At 35.3% G+C, this 24,266-nt stretch overlaps 2 protein-coding genes across 9 annotated transcripts in view; one reads left to right on the top strand and one right to left on the bottom strand.

Moving 5' to 3' along the window:
* Positions 1 to 20,530, top strand: part of RALGAPA1 (Ral GTPase activating protein, alpha subunit 1 (catalytic)) — a 252,183-nt gene extending 231,653 nt beyond the window's left edge. For 3 of the 8 annotated variants that reach the window (XM_008573952.1, XM_008573965.1, XM_008573919.1), the window contains 3 exons: positions 10,348 to 10,472; positions 11,429 to 11,431; positions 19,190 to 20,530. In XM_008573952.1, coding sequence (XP_008572174.1) covers positions 10,348 to 10,472; positions 11,429 to 11,431; positions 19,190 to 19,338 — 277 coding nt within the window. In that variant the 3' untranslated portion in view covers positions 19,339 to 20,530. Of the gene's footprint in view, positions 1 to 10,347; positions 10,473 to 11,037; positions 11,069 to 11,428; positions 11,432 to 19,189 lie in introns of all 8 variants that reach the window. The other 5 variants (XM_008573944.1, XM_008573935.1, XM_008573959.1 and 2 more) reach the window with 3 other exon arrangements.
* A 958-nt stretch (positions 20,531 to 21,488) lies between these two features.
* INSM2 (insulinoma-associated 2) lies at positions 21,489 to 24,260 on the bottom strand. The gene has a single exon (XM_008573901.1). It carries the CDS (start codon positions 24,036 to 24,038, stop codon positions 22,605 to 22,607), a length of 1,434 nt encoding a protein of 477 aa, XP_008572123.1. The 5' UTR covers positions 24,039 to 24,260; the 3' UTR covers positions 21,489 to 22,604.
* Positions 24,261 to 24,266: the final 6 nt, after the last annotated feature.

Here is a 24,266-nt window from a genome sequence, read left to right as displayed (position 1 = left end):
GTGACAGTAATAGCCAGTGTTATTTTTCTTAATGATACTGAGAAGGTCTCCCAATGTTTGATAGTACTTATACATACTTCTTATCTTTAAAAGAGCATGAGATTTTTATATTTCTTATGATAGACTCATGATAGATGCTTCATTCTTGTGTAACAATTCTTTGTACTTATAGAATACTTCTATACAATTGTGCTTTTATACATTATTATACTTTTACATGTTATTGATAAATGAAGTATTTATCTTATTCTTTATAGTACATTGGCTTTATGGCAAAAAATAGCAAAGGAAAAGAAAGCACTACCACTCTCTTATCTGTTTCGTCAAATCTAGTGTGACAGTATGGTTCACAGATGCCAATCTAGACAATTGGGTGCTATCACAGTGCACCAGAAGGAAGACACAGAACTCCATCAGGGCATTGGCAAACTATTCCCTAAAAACAACCAAACTTTGAAGTTGCTTTACTTCTGTCTTTATTAATTTTTCACCTGTGCTTATTAATTTTTCACATATACTAGAGCAGGGATTTTTCCGGCCCCCCCGTATCAAAACCCTATTTGTTGCTGTTAGTGACGAGGGTGTACTCACATTATTATTCCCCATGACTACTACATAATGTGCAAGTTTTATTCTAGTCTTTGTTTAATTATGAAAACAACTGTGGATTCTAATGCTATTTGGGAATTTCATAGAGCAAAGATTAAAGGATGTAAAACTGAAGTTAGTCTTTAAACTTATTTGACATAAGAATTTAAATGCTTTTAATCCATTCTTTTCATTTACTAAACATAAGGGCTTTTGTTATTGAATTTTCAATAACTTAGTAATGGAGTTAAAATTAAACTATGGGCCACACATCTCCCCATTTTCTTCTGCTTTTCCTCCCAAACACAGCCTATTTTTTTTTTATCTTAACTTTTGCTTGCCAAACCACTGTTACCGTCCATCTGTTCATGCCAATTGTAAAGAAGGTTCAGTTTTTAGCAAAGCTTTGCATTTCACATAAGGTATGTGAAGTGAAATTTCACAAGGGACATGATGGATCCTGATTCTTAGTGATAAACCTTTGGGGCCATCAGGGTTGGCATATGGTCCAGTATGATATGAAGGCTTGGGTTGCCTGGCTTCACTTCTTTGGCGTGAAGCTGATAAAACCTGGCTCTTGAGTATTATTTCACTGGACACCAATCATGGGCAGCAGGAACTGCCCATTTAACTCTCTGTGGGAAGGAAGCCCAGAGAGCATTCACAATGCTACCATTGTCAAGTTGCAAACTGCTCTGAACAGCTTGACAGCACTAGGGAGGAGGGGAAGGGGTTGCTTTACTAATTGCTGCTCAGAAAAGAGAAGGAGCAAAAATAGGTGTTGTAGAACTGATGTTTCTACATTTACTTACTCTCTTGATAGAAGGGTTTACTTTTATTTAGCACATAGCTACAATCAAAAAGAAAGCAAATGAATATATTTAAGTAGCCGCTTGTAGTAATTCCTTGTTAACATGCCATTATCTATTTTCAGCCCACCAGATTATAGCACAGCAAGTCAGTTTTGCTTTATGATTTTTTTATGTTTAGATGAAAATAATGCATTTTTTATCTTCATAAAAATTTTAAATGAGGAAATTGGATTAAAGCCACCACAGTTCACAGATCAGATAAGGTTATAAATTTGGTTTAATTTCCTTTATACTTTGCTTCTTAGAATTCCCAAATAGCATCTGAATACATATAAGCTATATCAGTACAGAAATGTACATTAGCTTTCTGCATAACAGTTGCAAGTGCTACAGTAATTCACTAAAGGTAAATTACCCAGTACATCGTTAGGGTTAAATACCAAATTTATCATTTAAATGAGTAGCTCACTCATTTAATTGTTTAGTTTGGATATCTTTCAAAATGTGAGGGTGGTTTCCTTTTCTATGAAATATTGTATGCCACAGTATATTTCCATAGATGATTCTCTTTTTTCCAGCTGAAATTAGGTAGACTATATTGCAGTATTTTAATTTATGCAACATGTCCTCAAATAGAGTTAGGGGTAGAGATATTTTAAGAAAACTTAAAATCTGTAAATTTTTCTTAAATGGGATGATCTTGCTAAGTTTGGGGAAAATCAAGTGCGTATTTTGTAAAATTAGTAAATCTGTAAAATTTACTAGTATTCCATCTCCTTGTCTCCCCCTAAGTGATTTTAGTAAATGGGCACCAGTGCAGTATTTCAAAAACAGTAATTCATTGAATGCCCATTTTTCCTTTTACTGCAGAATAGATTATATTTAAGTCAAGATTAATGGGTAGATTTTGATGTTGAAGTCCAGTGTCTAAGCCTATCATTCCCTGGGGGCATATAGTGCATTAGTTTAAGCCAATATACTGCTTATCATAGATTCTATGACACTGTCTTAAATGACAGTTTGCTGTGCTTTGTTACTACTTACTATGATAATAAAATCACTTTTTTGTGTGTTCCTGATAATTATAGTATTTAAACAAAATCTTAATTAAATTAGTGCACATTTAGGTAGAGATAACACTTAAGTAATTGTACATTGTAAAATTTCACTTATTTGGTTGTTTTTTTTCTTTTTGCAATCTTCTAACAGGGTCCAAGTTTAGTATTTAGTTCAAACACATACATTCATTTCCTCAGCTTTAATGTACTGAAATTTTTATTCCCAAAAGGAAACTACACAAAGTGATTATGTTTCTAGTATCCTCCTAATAGTTTTTAAACTCTTACTCTAATACTAGTGATTTTGAAGCAGTTCACCACTGAATGATGAAAGTCTCATTATTACTAAATTAATGATGATAATTTTCAAGTAGATCTTATCAAGAATGAGTACAAAATTTTAATTTTATTAAGCTTAAAATCCAGATAATTTACTTTTTCTTTTAGATGTTTTGCTTCATACAACTTTCATGAAAGTAGAATAGATTTGATAATCACGTTAGTACTTTTTGGAAACCACCAGTGATTATTAGATTATTAAATCAAGAAGGATTTTCAGAGCCTTTAGGTGGGTTTAAGTTTTTAAGCCCATTTATTTAAAGTTAATCTTTTTAAATGTGTTTACATGAACTATGGTAGAATTGGGCTTATCAACTTTTTACTTAATGTTTTCATTTAGTAATTGATTTGTGGGCTATTATGTATGGTCCAAATTTTATTCAACTCCAGCTTTCAATAATAGGGCTATCCTCACACTGCCTTAGCACCTGTTATGGATTTTGAGTCATCTGGCAGCCCATGGGACGCAGATAAAGAAGTACCAGGTGTCCTGCCTGTCTCCTAATTGAGACGCAGTGAAAACAATATAGACTTGGCAATATGGTTAAAAGGATGGATTAAAGCCCAGCTTTGTCTGCTCTGACAAATCACAGCTTTTCCTTCATGGTGTAGATAGTATCAACTACTAAAGAATTTCATTAAGCCTTCGCAAAAATAGACAATAGTTTGTCATAACCTGTTGCAGGCTTTCAGAAGAATTTCTATTGACATGGTGTAAGTAAACAATATTAATACAAAGATTCATGCTATTTGTTTAGGGGAATTTATTTTTACTGCATATGAACAAGACTGCATGTTTCTTGAAGAAATTTAGCTACAGTAGGAAAGAAATGGAATATCCTTCCCCCTGCCAGATCTTAATTTACCAGATCTTGCTTTATAAGGTAAGCAGTATAGTTTACTTTCATCTTATAAATGAACAGTGCCTAATAATCCATGGAATACTTAGTTACCCTGTGTATTTCAGGGAAATACAAGTGTGCTACTTTACTACTGATAGCCATAAAATACCATGAGATCCTTGAGAGGTACTTGCAAAATATATCTGCCCGTATCCTATACCTCAATAAAATTCTTATTTTTCATTATTTTTTCAAGACTATGTATAATGATATTACCTCAGAATGTTTAAAGATATTTCAAGGCCTTTTAAAACTAAAATGTCCGGTGTGATTTGTTTTCTCATTTTTTTCATGCAAGGATTTATACTATAGTAATTAAAGGATAGTAAATTGTAGTATTTTACTAGGCTGTTATATAAACAAACATCTTTAAAAAATTGCCAGCTTAGAATTTAAGTTAATATTCATTATGTTGACCATCTTTGAGATAACTAAAATGCCTAATATATGTTTGTTTTTTTCTCCACACAACACCCAGATCATTGAGATTGGATGTAGAAAAGAGCACTGGACTATTAAATACCAAAGTTCTAGTCCCAACTCTGCCTATCAGTAGCTTTGTTTTTTCAAGCAAATCTCTTATTTGTACTCTCTATCGAGGGGGCTTATTGCTAAATAAACATTTTGCTGATTTTGCTAAATTTCCTGAAAGTAATTTTGGCGGATGTATTCTTCTCTAGCTCAAACTGTGCTAAATAATCCCAGTAAATGATGCCGTGTCTTGGGATAATCCCTCTCAAAGTGGCCTTTTTAAAACCTAAACATTTTTAAAATTTCAAGTATTATTTTTGAACGGTATTATTACCTCTATTCTTATGGTATATCGAGCAGTTTTGGAAATCTGCCTAAAATGGTTTGAAAATATCCTTCATTTGATTTTATCTATAGAGATTTTCTCAGAGTCATCTCTTTTCTCTCTTCTCTCATAGATGGCTACTTAAACAGTTAGAATTAGTTTAACTAAATTCATTGTCTCATCTCATTGTAGAATTTATGAAAATTTTTAAAATTTTTTTTAAAAAATTGTCACAACCAATGAGGGAAAATGTTTATTTCAATGCTAAACTATCATGATTTGTAATTACTTTCAACATTTATTGAATTTTTTCATGAGGCAGTTATTATAGTATAAATATTTAAAGAAGTAATTACCAATTTTTTTCTCTTAATACCTTTCATATTTCTACATTGTGCTTTATTCACTTTCTTTTGTTCTGCAGAGGGTCGGCAAGATCAAAGGGCGGGGTAGAGCCAAACTCTTTATCACAAGTAAGATTCAAACTCTAAAGCCAATCCTAGGAAGGTTCCAACTCTATTTGCCCCAAAGAGGTTTGCTTCTAAGGAGCCAAACTGGAATTAGGGGAAAGAAGCTGTAAGCATAACAGGCATCTTCTAATTTACTATCAAACCAACTTTATTCATTCTTCTATAATTTGTAGAGTCATTGAGTACTACTGGGCCCTGTTTTAGGTGCTAAAGATATAAAGATAAAAGGATATGGTCTCTGCCTCCATGACATTAGTCTGCCCACTAGTCTATAACCACAAATTAGACCATTAAAATTTAAATAACATAAATAGATTTGCTGGATTGCTAATTCTAAAGTGAAGTAGTAACACTGAAAGACCACCAAAATCTGCCTTCGAGAATTAGGGACAGAAACTATTTCTTAAGAAAGTGTAGTTTATTGGGAGAACAAACATGAGGAAAGATACTCTCTAGATATGGGGAGGCTGATTTGTGGCAATTACCAAGGTCCAAGATGTGAAAACCCTCACTATAGCTACCAATCAGCTTACAAACTGTGAATATTGAACAGATGGCTGTAATCTCAATTTAAGTAGTACTTAAGTCATAGCTACTTAAATTACAACTCAAGATACAACTTACTTGTGTAGTACTCTCCAAAACAATTTTTAAGTCAATAGGCAAAATTTCTAAGTAATTTTTACTATTGTAACTCTCCCTCTTCCTATTATTACTGTTGGAATCTTCTATATAGAGAAGAGAGATAAAATTCGGAAGTGCTAAAACCACAAATAAGCCAATATGTGTGAGTATAAGCAAGTGTTTACTAAATTAAAAGTTTCAGAGTGGGCCATTGAGCACAGATATAAACAGTTATACTTGCTTTTACTTAAAAAAAGCCAATAGTTTTTTCTTGTTTAGGAAATAAAACATTAAAACTGAATCTAAGAGGAAAATAATTAAGCCATGATATAAATCTTTGCTAGCTGCCTACTATTGTAATTTTCATAATTCCTTTTTGTGAAAATTATACTTTATTCATTCTTGTGTACAACATGTATATACACATACATATTTCCATTTCAGACTAGTCACAAATTACATTTGAGCTGAACGTTTATAGAACCTACTGGTTGTGCCATGGAATCAGTGATTACAAAACTGAAAGCTTTCCCTTTCTGACATTAAAAGTACTTCAAAATTGCCAGATTAAGAAAATTATTGTGGTGAGTGAAAGGTTGCTTCGTTAAAACCAAATCTACTTTTTGTTTATTCTCCCATATGTTAACAAAATTGAAATATTTGATACTACTTAATCTTCTGCAGTATTTTTCTTCATATTGTGTTTTGCCCCCAGAGAAATCAATTTCCTCAAATCAGAATAAGTCAAAAGTCCCTCTGTGCGTAACACAAACAAGAAATACTATCAGTATTATCAAAGAGTTCTTAGACATAAATACAGGTATATTTCTTAAACTGACATTGAAAATTGTTCTTCTAGAGACAGCACCTGCTGTTACAAAGATGTAAGCCAAAGGTCAAAATAAACTATTTTCAGCACAGATGTAGGGGCACTTTCGCATTACTCTGTATGTATATCCTTTATCTTTAACACTCCCATGAAGTAGATAGGAGCAGGTGGTGGCATCCCCATTTATTATACAGATAAACTGTGGCACAGAGAATTCACGCATATCTTTTTAGACCAGGCCAAACTGAACCTCAGTTTCCTAACAGCTGGTCCTGAAGTTTAAAATCAAATTAGTTACTTAAAATATATAATAATGCTAACTAAATATTAATGAAATGCACATTAAATTTAAACTGTTTCTTTATGTTATAGAAAATGTTTAGTTCCCTTTATTATTTTTTGAACAGTAATATATTCCTTCTCCCTTTTCTGCTTTTGCAGAAAGTAAAAGGAAGGAGGATTAGTGGATAATTATATTGCTGTGATTGCAGCACCTGTGTGTTATTTCTTTTGATTGGCTAGTTCTGAAGTATTAAAGATTCCTACCAGCTAAAAGTCCACCTCATCAAACGGTTTTTATTAGCTAATTTTGGCTTGAGTTATTTTAAATTTACAACAAAAACCTTTTTAATTCTTAGACCTACACTTTAAATTTTTTGTTGGTTTACCTTCACCTTTTTATCATCTTACCCATTTTCGGTTTTTTAATCTCAATGCCAATGGCATCACACATTCACAGTAGGAATATAGCTTGAGTTGTCCTGTTGTTGCTAACCTTTGAGTTTGTGTATGCTACTCAATGTATAGGTACTAATAACTTCCCTGGAGAGCTGCCTTTTAAGGAATAAGTGTCTAACTTATTATAAGGAGATATAGGAATTAACTGCTTTGGGTTATGGTTACAATTACAGATGCTAACAGCACTGTTTGGAACTTTATCATCTCATTCACAAATAGCACCTTGTTGTAGACTCAGGTCTATGGTTTAAGTACTTTGAGTTTGTCAGATCTCCTTAATATATGTTTTCCACAGCAAAAAAAAAGGAAAAGATGTAAGTACTATAGATTGGGTTGGTTTGTTTTGATATTTATTTGGCTATGTTAAACTTGGAAAATTATAAAGAATATTAGCTTTTAGAAAGTGAGTTACCTTAGACTATATTTACCAAGCTAACAATGTTTTCTGAAGATAACCCCCCAAAAAGGAAACTTCAGACATTAGCCTGCCCTAGTATGTAATGAGCACTGCAGTTTTTCATCTCAGTTCACCAAGTAAGGATTGTTTTCCTTTACTCTGCCACCTATACTTGAACTTTTAGAAAATCATTTTAGAAAGCGTTGTTTTCAGTTATGAAGGCTTATTATAATTTTATTAAATACATCATATGTTTTTATATAAAATGAATATATCTGGATTATTTTAGTTTTGTGCAGCTGAGTATTAGGGTTTCTTCAGAGTTTTATAAATCTCCTTTTGTGTACCAAAGTAGAATTACCCTCCAAAATGTGTTTTATCTAGATAATCATTTTCTTATTTTGATAAATTTACCACATTGGAAATATCCTTCCTGCTTTAGAAATATTAACATTTGCTTTCTTTCTGCCTAATTTTTGTATAAACTCTAAATATAATAAGATAAAGTAAAATATTTCATTTATAGGTCCTCTGAAAATAGAGCATTTTAAAAGCAGGTAGGTGTCTCCACCCTACTTTTCATGAAGTGTTTTACCCATTCAAGCAGACTTTTAAAAACAGCTTGTTTTGATAGCAGACTGTTCTCCTGTGGGCCTTCAGCCTTTGCTTCCTGGCAGCACCTTTGGTGCGAAAAGAGAGTGATCAATTGGGAGACTATCAGTGCCAGCATGCATAGAGTGATAAGTTAACACACCACTGGGAATTTCTAGGGCCCACCAAGATACTTCACTTCTAATGTGCTAACAAGCTCATTTTTCTACCTCTTGCCTCTTCAGTTATTTTTTTTCTCAGAAGAGCTTAGAAGTTGAGTGCATCAGGCATAATGAAAAGCTCTGTAGGAGGGAGAAGCAATAACCCCATTTTTCCCTTTTCAGCCAAATAGAAAATTAGTTTCTGGTAATACACAAAGGCCAGTATTTTTTGTACAAGGGGCACTGCTGTGAATCAAAGGACTCTATTAACTGCAGAAAATTCGGCAGCTGTGAATCTCCCCCAATGAAAAAAGTACTTTCCAACAAGTTGTGAGATATGTGGTATTATTTAGATTGAACCATCAGTTTCATCCTCTTCCATTTATAACCATACACCCTCTTTAAAAGTGTACTATATTTTCTGTTAAGACTCAAAAATGTCTATATTATCCTTCCGTAAAAATTCTTACTGCTGATTATTTTAATATAACATCTTGTCCTGTTGCCACCCATTTCAGAAGTAAATTTCTTTTGAAGTTCAACCCCATTGTACAGAATTGAAAATAATGGATTGCAAGGAACTAGAAGTCAATATTTGATGCATGAAATAAATTGTAATACAAGAAGAGAGTACACAAGCCATTTAGAGGGCCAAAGATATCACAAAGTCAAGTGCATAATGAATACAGCCTTACCTTTAACTCATGCTTTTTTCTCCTCTTAATCAATAAACTTTTGTGAATGTAGCTAGCCATGGTATCTCCTGTTGAATTATTGTAAATTATCTTCCTCTCAATTATTTTTCTTGGTCTTGGTTGTAGACTTGGTCTGCAAATTCTAGACATGTAGAACTATAATAATTTAACTGCAACTTTTAAAAAAGAATATGGAATTTTGAGGGGAAAATATTAAAACAGGTTTTGGGGGAAAAAAACTCAGTAAAAAATGAAGAGCCAATAGGCAAATTTATTAAAACCTATCAACATAGCACACTGAGTACAGCAGAAAAACTTTTAAAAGTTGTAGAAGAAAGGTTAACTGATTTCTCAGTTCAGGAACTATACGACATGAAGTCAGCATGTGAGTTTTTCCTGATAATTGTATGTTGCTGCCTGCTGCTCCACATTTTGACAGCCATTTCCATAGTTGCTTTCGTGAACAACAGAAATATTCTCTCTCTTTCTCGCCCTCTCTGTGCTAACAGCACAATCAGGCCTGCTGAAACAGGAAGCCTGGAGTGGGTTGTTCAAAAGCAACAACACTTCAAGGTACTGGTTGCTTGTCAATAATATCAGAGAAGAAAATGTGGTGAAAGGGAAGTACAGTATTTTTCTGTCAGTGTCAGTGCCCTGTAGATGCTTTGTTAGACAGTATTTAGGAGTCCTGTGGACTTTTTGCAAATATTCCTGCTTGTTTCAGTGTTATAATTGACTAGGTATTTTTTCCTGACATACAGATTCAGCTATGTATTTATTTTAACTGCATGGAGTTATTCGAGGATTACAGCAACAGTAGTCTTCCACTCAAAATGAGAAAATTGTTGAAAATGCAGTGAATTTAGAAAAATAAGAAGATATGCAGGAATTTTTCACAATAAATCTTTACAGATGAAAAATACAGAATTTTGAATGTAGTATTTTAAGCATTATAAAATTTATTGCATGGCTTTTGAAAGTAAGTCTGCAGATGGAAGCTGATTAACAAGATAAGATGAGCCTAGGCTGACCTGATAGCAGTTGAATCCTTTCTCAAGTAAACTGTTAACTTCCTTTCTTCCAACAGTTTACTGTTATTATAATTATTTTCTAATAAATGCCTTCCTGTTAAGCTGTCATTTATAGTGGGATTGTGAAGAGTAAACATATTAAAAACTATATATTTATGCTTTAAAAAGCCATACTTTTAATGATATGCAAGAATAACTAGTGAATAATTATATTTATTAAGAAGTAATGGCTTGGCAATTATAGTCCTTTTTGATGAGATTTGTTCTTTTCCAATGTAAGCTGCATGTAAGTTCATCCTTAACTGAAGGAAATCAGCTATGAGGAGAGAGCACGGTACCTGCAAACAATTGTCCAGCACCATTTAGAACCAACAACATTTGAAGATTTTGCAGCACAGGTTTTTTCTCCAGCTCCCTACCATCATTTACCATCTGATGCCGGTAAGATTAAAAGCAAGGATTAGTTACTTGTTACTGGAACTAGAAATGCAATACCCTTTTGTTCCAAAACTTGCTTGAATAAAATTCTAATCATTGAAATATAAATATTTTTCATCACTATTTAATATTCAATTTGGCCTGTAAATTTGGTTTATACTCTCTTTTACCTAAATGCAGTTCCTTAAAAAGTCGATAATCTTCATAAAAGTGCATGCCACGTTTTATTTGAGCTAATAGTCAGTAACTCTTGGGATCATTACTGAAGTATCTACAAAAGAAAAGACAAGAGGAGCGTGCACTCTTAACTTTAGAGGATCAAATTTTATTGTCAAGAATGTTGCTTCATCTCTAATTTTGCAAATGAAAGCTAAAATAACTGGTCTAGATTTAGAAGTATTTAATATAGTAAATTATGTTATAATAAAGACTGTAAGAGGGTACTGCATTTTTACAATTAACTAATTTTGAAGAAATCAGTAAGAAAATAAATGACTCGTGGCCTTCCTATTCGGTAATATCTTGTGCTCCTTATGATTGTTTCATTTATTTTATTTTCCCTCTTTAGATCATTAAATATCAGTTCTGTTTATCTGAAGGTAAGACAAAGTGTCAACCAAAACACCCTCTCCTCTTCTTCCATTTCCTTTTTCAAAATTAGCAAGCTCTAAGCTTGTAACTCAAACAGTAAGCAAACTTAACACTGCCCTGGTTAATACTAAACATTTCAGAAATTGTCACTGAATTTTTTCCAGAATTATACTAACCCAGGTCTGCATGAAACACTAACATGGTTTGGGAATAAAAGTAACTAATAATAGAACCCCTTGGCTGAAATTAGTTACACCTTGTTATATTGACCTTTTTTTGTTTCTCAGCATGAAAAAGTAGTACTATTGAACTGAAATAATGTGTCTTTGTATTTTGTAACGTGTTGCATTGTTATTTTAACTCATTAGTTGGTTATTGTGTGCCTTGCACTGTACTAGGCACCTGAAATACAAAGATAACTATTGTAATGTGTTCAAGGGAAGCAGGAAAAGAGAACATAATATACTTGAAGTTCATCATAATAAACCTTCAAATTCTCTTTATGTTAAATAAGTTTTCTTCATATTAAATAAGTTTAAAAGGCACAGTACTCCTTTTGTAGCCTAATTTACTTGAAAAAATTACTGTAATTCTCAATTGAGGTTTAGTTAATGAAATTAAATTGCTGTTATCATTCCTGTCATCATTAAATTGCCATTAGAAAAATAATTTTACCAAAAAATTTATAACCCTTTCAATTAATACAAAAGACCTAGAAAAGAGAAAATCATGTTAGACTAAGTTGAATCTTTTGAAAGAGAAATAAGAATCTAAGATTCACTTCAGTGAATTGATACTATCTATAATAATTCACTTTGGCATTAAGAAAGATGGTTAAAGAAAGATTAAAAGTAATGAATGAACAGTAAAATGAAAACTAATTAAGTATACCTGGCAATTTTATTGCTTAATAATAGAGAATATCTGATAAAGTATTAGACTGTATTAACATAGATATGAATAACACTTTCTTGTATCACGTAGTCAGGCTATAAATTTAACAACTGAAAAATATTGATAATAGGACCACATTTATACTTTTTCTCTTAAATTTATAAAGGCTGTGCAATTTTCATGTTGTAGTTGTTTACCAACTGAAGTTTTTCATATTTGTTATCTTAATGTTCTTCTCATATTTTGCGTATTGTCCTTCACATTGGAAAGGTATATAAATATGGGAAGTAAGTAGCATTCTCACTTTCTGAGACATTAAATGAAGGATGTTATACCAGCCAAGTCAAGGCTCTGTTGGCTTCATTTTTAATGTATCTTACTAATTAATTCTACAAGTTGTTTGAAATAACACTCAATTTTCAAGAGTGTTTTTACCTGTAAATAACTTGTGCCAGTATTACTGAATACATTTCTATATAAGTTTTTTGTAGATTTAAATAGTTATGATAGATAAATTTTTTTCAGGGTGAAACTCAGTTCAACACAATAAAATACAAATGAAATATTTATTCATACAGTAGAAAAAACATGACATTATCTGAAGAATAATTAGGCTTTTTTCCCGAGTTATCTCACATCTTGATTATCCTGTCAAAAACTGCCCCATACATACAGAACTCCCTTTAAAGTTATAAGTCAAATAGAGAGAGAGAAAACATGAAATAATCTACATAATAGAAATTTGGACCTGACTTCTGGTTGCAAAAGACATAATAGTGTGAAGTTTTTTAGGTTCATTTTAATTTTTTTAACATATGGTAAAATTTGTTTACTACATTGAGGAAAAGGATTCATAATTACAATTGAGAATCTACTTTAGATATCCTGTGCATACCTTGTGTATATAAAATAATACTACTGAATACTAATGCAATAATTTGAAATTAATTTTTAAAGAAATAGCAGTCTGGAGATTATAGTCTTTCTAACAACCATATAACATAATTCTATTCAGTGAAATAGTACAGAAAGGGCCGGCCCATGGCTCACTCGGGAGAGTGCGGTGCTGATAACACCAAGGCCCCGGGTTCGGATCCCATATAGAGATGGCCGGTTCACTCACTGGCTGAGCATGGTGCTGACAACACCAAGTCAAGGGTTAAGATCCCCTTACCGGTCATCTTTTAAAAAAAAAAAAAAAGAAAGAAAGAAATAGTACAGAAAAATACTATTTATTTAAGTTTACTTAATTTATTTCAGGATTATCTAAAACCCACTTCCTGGTTAACAGTAATGACTGTTAAAACTGTGATGACATTTAAATCCAAAAAAGGATTTTTCTATATAACTTTCAGTATTATTTAAATAGATATAAAAGATTTTGGTGTATCACTGTTGATCCATAAATTTCATAACAGTATTTTCTCAAAATGTACTGTCTGTGGCAGTAGACAGATACTTAAGGGAAATTACTTTTATCCCTAAGGTCATTGAGGGAAATATCGTGATGTCACACTTTGTTGATCTTCCATAACTGCATTAAAATATTATTAGATTTTTCTTGTCCTTTATTTAAAAAAAATTACAGGAAAAAAATCCATTTATCTTTGTCAGGCATGTGTGTGGAAAATATCAAAAGTTTTACAGTGACTTTCTTTTTTAACTTTTTTAATATTTACAAACACTTCTCTTCTAACTAAACTTTAAAATGAAATTATTCCTCTTCTTGGCCATTACAGTGGTGTTTCAAAATGTACATATTTTTCCCTAATGTTACATTGTCTTTTCACCATTGTCTCTTTTTTTTTTTGTAATAAAAGAAATTCTATAGTGCCAACAAGAAATAGGATTCTGTTTTGCCGAAAGTATACAGTAAATATTAATTGGTTTGTTTTTCTCAGTTTCAACATTAAAAATACACCCATGATAAAAAAAATTTTTTAATTAAATCAATAAATTTTGTTGGAAGAAAATTTTTTTCAGTAGTCTTTTTTACTCTTAGCTAGAAATATTTCTGAATGCCTGTTGTGCAGTATATCTAGAATTATCTCTAAACTCTGTTATTTTAATTGAGCTAGTAGATACCTTTCTTTGGGTTGATTGTTTTCTACAAGTTAAGTTAGATATTTTAATTCTTTAACACTTAAAGGGCTGATTAACTTTGACTCTCTCTCCCCCCATACACACACACACACACACACACACACACACGTACGTGTATCTATACATACGTGCCACTTTTTATGATTACCTTTAGAAAACTTACAGGTTCCTATTTGGAAGAATATTATAAAAATTAATAAGATTTAAGTAAAATTTCTTTGCCACCGATATCAGAGATAATCTACATGGAGTGATTATGAAGACCTAGAGTAGCATCTAATCTACCTCCATTCTAACCTGAGTTTTGCTGTTAATTCACAAAATCTGTATTGCCATATGTACATGGGATAGGACTTTTGAGAGTCAGATCTATCTTTGAATCTTTCAGTGGGGTGGATCATCAAAATTTAGCCATTGCTTTAGGTAACCTTTTTTAGCTTAGTGTCCTTTAAAAGTTATTTTCAACTTTCCTCTCCTTCCCAGGCTTTGAAATGATCCAGAAGAAAATATTTTAGCCCCTCAGAAAATAGTTATTTTATAAATATCCTAAATATTATCTGTAAGTGCCAACAGGAAAATCAGTTTTCAATATGTAGCATAAGCTTTAAATTGCTTATTTGTTAAAAACAGATTCCTAGTCATACTTATTTATCACTAGGTTAGCCTGAAATTATAGGCAGCTGAATATATTCTGTTCAGTACTTAGAGTTTGGTATTTGGCTTATATGTTATTGATCAAGAGACAAATAATATTTATCTTAAATAACAACCATTAACCTTTTGTGACATTAACTATGAGGCTCAGTTTCCACATGGAACATTCATTCAGATGTGAAATCTTGGTAATGAAAATAATAAAATAATAATTGAGCAATTACTGAGTGTCAGGCACTGTGCTAAATACTATACATACATTTTCTCATTTAATCTCTTGTAACAGATTTATGAAACTTAAAAAAAAAATTTTTTCTATCCAGAGTCACCTGGTACTTGGTAAAGCCAATATTCCACCCTAGACCTGTCTGACTTCAGATCCATGATCTTAATTATTATAATTACTCATTTTGACTAAGTATTTTCATCCCCATCTTGCTATTGATAGAAAAGAGAAAGAAAGGGATATTGCCCAATAACCTATCATATTTTACAAATTAAAAATTGTTAAAAATTTTTATTTTGAGGGCTCTACTTTTCCCACCTGCTGAAAAATGTTATAGCTTTAAGATTGCCAGGGGAGAAGTATGGGCCTTGGAATCAGACCGATCTGGATTTAAATCCTAGTTGTGCCATTTATTATCCACATAAACTCAAATTAATCCATCCTACACCCAGTTTTCTCATTCATAAGAAGGAGGTAAAGTATGACAAGCCTAGCCTGATTTGTTCTACGTCTGCAGTAATAGTATTGAATATCTTAAATGAAGATTATTTATCTGCCTGTGTCTGTGCTATTTTATTTTAAATTGTGTTATTATTTCCTTTATTACATTCAGTACTGTATTCATGATAATCACTTATCAACTCCTTTAACAATTTTAAAGCAGATTATTTGGGTAATCTGTAACCTTTAATATAAGGTTATATTTTATAGGACTATCAACATGAGAGGATAAATTTTTTGATTTCCCCAAAACTAAACTTAATGGTATATTGTGCTCTGTATATTTGGATGATTATATTTTGTAGGTGGTCATTTTCTTTAAAAATATTTTTAATTTCCATCCCTTTCTTTCTAATTTTCATCTGTTCTGATTCAAAATCTATTAACTTTTACTCTTCTCTGTTTAGTAGCTTTACTATGCAGCTATGCTTATTGCGCACCTACTATATTTCAGGAACTTTGCATATATAGTCCTTACTCCCACAACAACCTTGCAGAAAAATTAGTATTATCTTTATTTTTCAAATAAAATGCCTCAAGTCAGTTTGCCCAAGATCAAACAGCTAGTGTGGTGACAGAGTTGGCATTTAATCTAGGACTGTCTAAAACCCATGTCCATGTTCTTTCTAACATATCACATTGTCTCTTAGTTCAGTATTAATTGAAATTGCTTTTAAAGTTACAATGTTTTTAAAGGCTATATTTACCCAATAACTTTAGCAGTTTTAAACTGACTATCCCTGTCATCAAACAGTACAAACAAAACCACAATAACAATTGAGTTCCCTTTTATAATCTGTATAGATCCCCAAAGTCATATTCACATGTCATTTGTAATAATAGTTTATTGTATTCAGTGTGCAATATATGTCAAATTATTTTACCATCAAGATGTAGACACAGTCTATGTGAGCACTGTGAGATTGTTAGTAACAGGTACAACATATACAAAAATAGGAGCCCATAGATACTTTTTCACCTTTGTCTTTGAAGATATAATAGAAATAATTAAATAAATCAGTATTCTTTATGACTTAGGTGTAGTATAAATCAATAGGCAGAATAGGATGTGAAACGAATTGTATGTATCATTGTATTTTTTATGTCTAAAATTGAGGTTTATCTACTGTAAATTATTTATAGAGTTTGGGTATATTGGGTATATCCCACAGATATCCAATTTGAGGAAATACTGATAACTATACACCATATTCACTAAAAAGCCTGATTTGACTCTCAGTTGACTGAAGGGAGGATTTCACTTTGAAGCATAGGGAGACATGAAGGAATTGCTGTTTTTGAGGAAAATGTTCTCTGAGTTTGACATACTCTAAAGCACTATTCTCCAATAAAACTTTCTGTGATGTTGGGAATGTTCTACATCTGCATTGTCCAATATAGTAGCCACTAATCACATGTGGCTGTTGGACACTTGAAATGTGTCTAGTTTACCAAGAAACTGCATTTTTATTTAATTTTAACTTATTGATTTTAATTAAATGTGGCTATGGCTACCATACTGGACAGTGCAGCTCTAGAGATTTTATGACTGAGTGGTTAGGAAACATGTCACCACTGCAGTGAACACTTTAAAAGGTGTATGTTTATATAATCTCTGATAGACTTTTTTCTTCTTTTCTTTTTTCCTATTTGAACTTGTTCTGTTAGTTGGTAAGTATAACATTTGAATTTACAAAGCATTGTCCATTGTGAAACATCATCACCCTAACTCATTGCATGCCCAATTATATTTCATAATAGAATTCTGATTACTCTCTTCTCTGCTCCTTGGTTGACGCCTATAAAATTCTGCAGTGTGTCTCTCATATCTGTTGTCTATCTTCTCTTTTGTTTTCTCACTCTGCTCGCTACTCCATTTCTTCATGCACAACAAAGAAAGAAATGCAGTGATAGTTCTCTTCCTCCCAAAACCTCCGCTAGAAAACATTGGCCATCTCAAGGTAAACAGCCATGGAAAAGCCTCTCATGGTGGCCGGGAATAATACGCATTATCAGAAAAGCATGAGCTACTGCTCTTCAACTTCTTTCTGCCATCTACCTGCAATGCTTCCCTAAAAAGGGCCATGGATTCATATTCTACTATTCATTTTCTAGTATGGGTCCACTATGAACCAATTCAGATCTTTAGGAAGAATAAAGGTGAATAGAAATATATTTCCTTCTCTGTATATTTTGAAGACGAATCTCATTTCAGTTAAAAAGGAAAGAATGTTCAAGTTACTTAGAGGAGGCCAATTGACCTGGATTATGAATGACAGATATTTTTCCTTGACAATGTATATTTGTTCTTAGTATAATTATGTAAGTATAGTAACATTTGGCCTTAAAATCTGCACTCCTTGTTGAATATTTTGGGTTTTTTCCTTATAAATATTTATAACAAACTTAAGCACGAATGTTTCATTATATGGAAATGCTAGCATAATTATTTCAAAGTTTGAAGTATCAGTGAGGTAGGCCTGCAACCTGTGTGGTGTTTTTGCTTGTTTGTGACATACATAAAGAAAATTTCCATGTACTTAAGACCCAGAAAATCTGGACTAAAGTACCTTAAAATATATAGAATTTTTTAATTTTATTAATCTGTTTGCAGATTTTCTTTTTTTTTTTTTTTTTGAAGGGCTTTTATTTTTAACGTAATGTCTTGTTCTTTTGTTCAGAAAATATTTGAGATGGGCTGGCCCGGTGGCGCACTGCTACAGTGCGCCGCTTGGGAGTGTGGTGGCGCTCCCGCCGAGGGTTCGGATCCCACATACAGACCGGCCGCTCACTGGCTGAGTGAGGTGCGGGCGCAACGAGGGTTGTGATCCCGTTGCCGGTCCCGGTCCGGTACGGGCGCGACACCGAGGGTTGCAATCCGTTGCCGGTCATGAAAAAAGACAAAAAGGAAAAAAAGAAAAGAAAATATTTGAGAGCCTACAATATGAAAGGTTCCGTAGTATTGCAGTTTATTACAGAATCATAATTCATAGAAATGAAGTACAGAGGTGAAGAATTACTTTGTAAATGACACACAGAATTCTCCAATTTAATTTTATTTTGCTTCTTTCCTAAAATTTTATATTTACTAATTCTACTGATTACCTACTTGCTATGACTGAACAGTATACATTTTCTGGGGTCAGTTAGTGTTTTTTGACTGACTTTCAGATGAGAATTGTTGCGCCCTGTCCCCCCGCCCCCTGCCCCCAGGAATTTATCCCGCTCCATCTTAAACCCATATTTAAATAACTAGCATGTATAATGGTCTCATAGTGCTGAGTTCCTTTTTGAATCCTTGGTTCCACAACTGGAACTGCTTGGTGCTGTTTTGTTTTGTTTTATTTTTTCACATTTGAGGAGTGAAGGCCCTTTTTTTGGTTGTACCCTGAACCTTTGAGATATAAATTGGTCCTTCTCAACTGCTTCTCGAATCCTTGCCCATCTCTGCATGCTAATGGTGCTTTGGATCCCTGTTCTTTCTGGCCCAAAGATTTTGCTTTCCATTGCTTTCTCCAGGGTTCTGGTTCTGGAGATGATAATTGGTGCTTTCTTGCTGATATGATGACATGAGTCACCAGATCACCTGGTTTTAAATACATTAGTAGACTGTTGTAATAAGCAAGTTCGGGGCTTGCTTTTTTCCTCTAAAGACCTCATTAAGGGTTGGGATACTTGCTACTGATTACTAGCAAAAAGGTTTTTCTTATGGGATGAATGTACTAATTACTGCTTTTCCTGTTTCCTGCAGGCTCCTATGCAGAGGTTCTACCCAGCGAAACTCCCACAGCAACGCAGGTAGATGGGGCTGACCTGGCCTCTCCAATGTCTCCTCGAACTAGCAAAAGCCGCATGTCCATGAAGCTGCGTCGTTCTTCTGGCTCAGCCAATAAATCCTAAGGAGACAAGCAGCCCAACAGTGATCAGAAATAGCCACCGTAGCACTAACATAGTGTTAATTAACCCTTTTAGGCCTTCATGTCTGCCGTAACATGCATGTTCCTTCCTGTACATTTGTTTGAGAAGACACTGGATTTAAATAATTTGTAACTTAATATTTTAGATTTGGGTTATTTATTCAGTTTGTTTTTTCCCCCCAACACTCCAAGCTGCCATATTTTGAGAGGGTAGAATTTTATTCTACACCCTTTACCTTCCTAGATAATTATGTCTGAGTTGTTTTACCTTTAATTTCATGATTAACTTTGAGCCAAAAGATAATTAGACAAATAGTATCATTATTTTATTTATTGTGCCCATTGTAACTTTATGGCTCAATAAATATATAATTTTTTTACAAATGTAAAATTTTAAATTTAAGCATTTGTAAAGTTATAGCAAAAGTTGCAAATCTGTTAAATACATAGGACATGTACAGATTATTTATGTTATGAAAATAAAACACTCAAAATAAATGGTCTTCTAGCATCTCAAATTCCTACTGAAATAATTTTAGCACTAACTTTTCTTCCCAAAACAATGTCTCATTTCTTGGCTGTGCAGATGATGCCATGACATGTCCATAACTAGAAAAATCACTGTGCTGAACTATGATTTATGTTTAGTTTCCCAATATTTTTCTAATGTTTTGCTTTTTAGGTGGTATCACTGTTAAATACCATTTTTGTTTTGAGATTGTGGCCCTTTATTATCAGCTGCTAGATCTTGGTGTGTCTATGTTCTTTCTAAGTACTGAAAAAAAAAAATAATGGGGAGAGAAAAGAAGCAAAAAACTTTTCTGATATAAATATGTTGCTCAAATTATGTGTATTATTAAAAAAGAAAAGGGAAAATGACCTAGTTCTTAAATTTAATACTGTTACTACTGAACTTGCAGGTGTAGGTTGGTATACATTCCACCCTCCAGAAGTATTTTCCTATAGTAGATAAGCTGCTCACATTTTGTTTTGAATGGGCATCTTCTAAGGAAATGTAGCATGACATTGGTATTAACTGCATGTGTAAATATATCATACTGGCAAACCATAAAATATAAATTATGTATCATTCATGTGGTATCTACAAATTTGTAACAGTAAAAAAAAAAATAACATGGTATTTAATAATACAATAAAATATTCTTATCACTTCCTGTCCTGAGTGTTGATTTCTGTATTTCATATATCTTCATACTTAATAAGCAGAGTTAAATGTTAAGTATGAGTTATTTTAGCTAATCATGAAAAATGAATTCAAATTCTTTTCAGGATATACTGTAACTTATTTCTCAAAGATTCTACCACAGTCTTTAAAAACACGGGAAATTTTATACCTTCATAAACGCTGGCCAGAAACTTCACTGAATGCACTTGGTTAAAGCATCGATTTATCTGAGAGTCATGTTTCTTTGATTTCTTAAATTTCACTTTGTTTTCTAATATACTTCTAGGAATAAAACTTCCTACCAACAAGTTTTTATAAAACAATCTTTCAGAGTCTCTGTGCACTTTATTTTTGTTTCCTTATAAATAAAAACGTGAATTCCTATGAAAACTATGTAGAAGATAAACAAATGGATAAAGAGTCCCTGGGAAGAAGGTTAAACAATGTAGACAGTTTCCCATAACCAAGGTGAAGAATTACAAAAAGGAAAATCAGAGTAACAGCTTACATGTTGCTAAAGTGCTTTCATTTTTAAAAAGTGAACATCTAATGGTTTGATATGTAACAAAATGAAGATACCAACTTGAAATAGCTATATTAGCACCATTAATTATCTTCATCTTCAGTTAGTGCTATTCACTACCTTTTTTAAAAAGTATGTTTTCTGTTCACAGTTTTTGAGGCTAAGTCTTTTTAGATTTAAAAAATAGTACATATTCTTTGCCTTTTGGAGCTCAGTTTGTGAAGCCATACTTCACAGGAAAATTTCCCATTGCGTTTCTGCACCATTCATTTGCAAAATATAATATCTCCTGTCTTTGTATTCTGTCTAAAGAGATCACTAAGATTCTAAAGCAGGATACTGGCATTGGAGAGATAAGAAATGTGGCTTTGAAAATAGGCTGTGTTCAATGGGATTCTTAAGACAAACAGAGAACACAACAAAGCACGGTCTATGTACATTTATTTGGTGGTAAGCATCTTACAAGTACGGGCTATCTGTCAAGCAATGCCCAACCAGTGTCCCAAACTCTGGCTATTAGGGCATAGGTACAGAAGGTACACTGAATATGGTTTACAAAAAAGTTCAAAACAAGTTGCTGCTGAAAAGAAAATATTGAATATTGAATGAATTGCTATTGAGTTCCATAGTGATTATAGATTTTAACATCTTCCTTAAGCTTAAGTTTTATATATAATACACAATATGAGATTTACAACAGAAGCATTAAATAATTTGGGTGAAACCTTACTAAAAGTCAAACTTCAGGAAACGAGTTCTATATTTCCAAAAAAGCTATTTGAAGAAAGGTTTAAAGTAGCTCTTCCTGAATACTACACAAAAAAAAGCTAAAGGTGAGAATTTTGGGTGCATCTCAACTCCTTCCAATAAAGTAGTACCCTCCCCACCTCCAAACACTGACTTAAGAATGGACTAGTACATATAATTGAGAAAAGGAAAAGTTACAGGGGAGATTCCCAAACCCCCCAAAAAGCAGCAAACATCCTCTTACATTTCCTTCCCACGTACACAGTTCTTGAATCTTTTTTCCCCCTGTAAGTTTGGCACCAATCACAAAACTTAATTCACAGAATATACAATTCAAGATACCTATCTGACCCTATTGAGACAGAAACTACATCGGCCGCCTTTGATGGCAAGAGAAAAACTGGTGACTACCACTTTTGGTAGCCGGCAACCTTTGTAGACTTTGAGACATGCACACATTCACTGTGACTTTTCATAGGAATTAGCAATCATATAGGATTCGTTAGGGTCTCCAGAATTTTGAGAGGGAAAAATCCTATTTTAGTGAGGAAAGTAAGAAGGATTTAAAGCTGGCAGTCTTTGACCGAGAATGTTTACACCAGATACATACCTGCTCTAGAGGGATTTTACATTTCACTGTCCCGCTTCTCTGGCGGAACATTGTCTACTAGGAGAGTTTTAGGAGAGAAGACAGGGACGGTAGAAAATAAACGCAAATTGAAGAAAACCCCACAAATTCCCGTGATCTGTTTCCTCCAAGGCCAACTGGGAAGTCTTTCTGGTCTCTCGGCCCTCAGCAGCCGGGCCTCAGAGGCATCTGCAGCAGCAATACTTGCCGACTTTCTGAGGGGTGGCACTTATTGATGTGCCGGGTCAGCCCTGGGGAGCTAAAAAAAGTGGATGGGCAGTGCTTGCACGAGAAAATTTGCTGAGCACTCCCTTCAGGTGCCCCGCCTGGGCCCGGCGCTTCGAGAGGAGCCCCCGTCAGAGCGGGCAGGAGCAGCTCCTCGCGGACGGCATGCCACAGCCGGTGCTTCTCCCTGATATCTGCGGACGGGAAGTGCGCCCCGCACAACGGGCAAGCGAAGGCGAGTGGGGCGCTACGTTCGGAGCCAAAGCCTGGGGCTAGCGCACGGGCCGAACCCGCCTCATGAGTGACCAGGTGCTTGCGTAGATAAGCTTGGCGACGGAACTTTTTGTGGCAGTATGGACACACAAAGATCTCGGATCCCCCGCCACCACTGGCACTGCCCGGCCCAAGCACCTGGCGCCCCAACACCCCCTCTGTGAAGGGGGCCTGTGACAGCGGTGGCTCGGGATGCATCAGCACCTGGAGGCCCTGGCGCGGGGCGCTGTCCTGGTGCTGATCCGGCCCGGAGCTGTCCCTAGTTTGCTGGTGCTGATCCACAGTCCGCTCTACCCGGCTATTCTCCTTCCCTTCTGCCAAGAAAGATGCAATGGCCCCCGAGTCCGGGGAGGACGAAGACGACGACGGAGTCGGCTTCCCGTCGGTGGAGGAAACTGTGGTGGCGTTTGTCGCTGCGGGACGAGGCTTGTGCCAGCGGCGATGTGAGGCGAGGTTCGCAGGACAGCTGAAGACCTTGTCGCACTCGGGGCAGCGGTACTCGACGCGCACTATGCGGGAGCAGCGGTGTTGGGCCAGCGAGAAGGGGTCTGCGTACTGCTCCTTGCACAGCTGGCAGATGAACTCCCCCAGCGGCGTGCGGCTGCCCCCCAGGCCCCGGGACGGCGCTCCAGGCTCCTCCTCCTTGATCTTCAGGCCCAGGACAGGGGATGTGGTCACCTCATCGGCGAAGCTCAACTTCCTCATGGCCTTTGGCTTCTTGATTCCCGCAGCCGCAGGTCCAGACGCACAGCCCGGAGGTACCTTGGCGCGGCGCTCGCCGCCGGCGGCCCGCTTCAGGCCGTGCAGGGTGGCCGAGAGGGACGCGGGGCCTGGCTGGAGCGCGGGCTCTGGGAATGGTGCCCGGAGCGGCAGCAGGAACTGCTCCCCTGAGGTCGGTGCGGCTGCTGGAGCCACCGCGCAGGAGAATGCAGCCACTGCGGCGGCACCCCCGGGGAAGGACTCGGCAGAAGCGGGCGAGCTGAGGCAGCGCTCCAGGAACGCCCGACGCAGCTCCGCGCCAGCCGGCTTCGCGGGGCTGGGCCCGGGCCCGGGACCCTCCCTGCCATCTGCCCTCCACTCCGCGCCTTCCCTCCCGCGCATCCCCGGGCTCACCCCAGCCTCCCGGCAGGGCGACTCCGACAATTCCCGGGCCGCCTCCGCTGTTAGCCCCTTTCCGGGCTCCTGGGTGGGGGGCGCCGCCCGCTCCGCACCTGGCAGGGAGGCGCTGGGAACCTCCTCGGGGAAGGGCGGCGCCACCTGGGGCCCCAGCAGAGGGAAGACCCGTTCGGTTAAGCGCACTCGGTAGGAGCCGCCTGTCCGTTTAGTTCG

This window comes from Galeopterus variegatus, unplaced genomic scaffold (genome assembly GCF_000696425.1).
Source record: "Galeopterus variegatus unplaced genomic scaffold, G_variegatus-3.0.2 Scaffold54, whole genome shotgun sequence".
Lineage (NCBI taxonomy): Eukaryota > Metazoa > Chordata > Mammalia > Dermoptera > Cynocephalidae > Galeopterus > Galeopterus variegatus.
The sequence above is the reverse complement of the archived record's forward strand: the minus strand, read 5'-3'. Positions and strand labels throughout refer to the sequence as shown.

Bases quoted from the DNA above. Each gene is read 5' to 3' on its own strand.
- INSM2 (XM_008573901.1), bottom strand. From the start codon at position 24,038: ATGCGCGGGAGGGAAGGCGCGGAGTGGAGGGCAGATGGCAGGGAGGGT.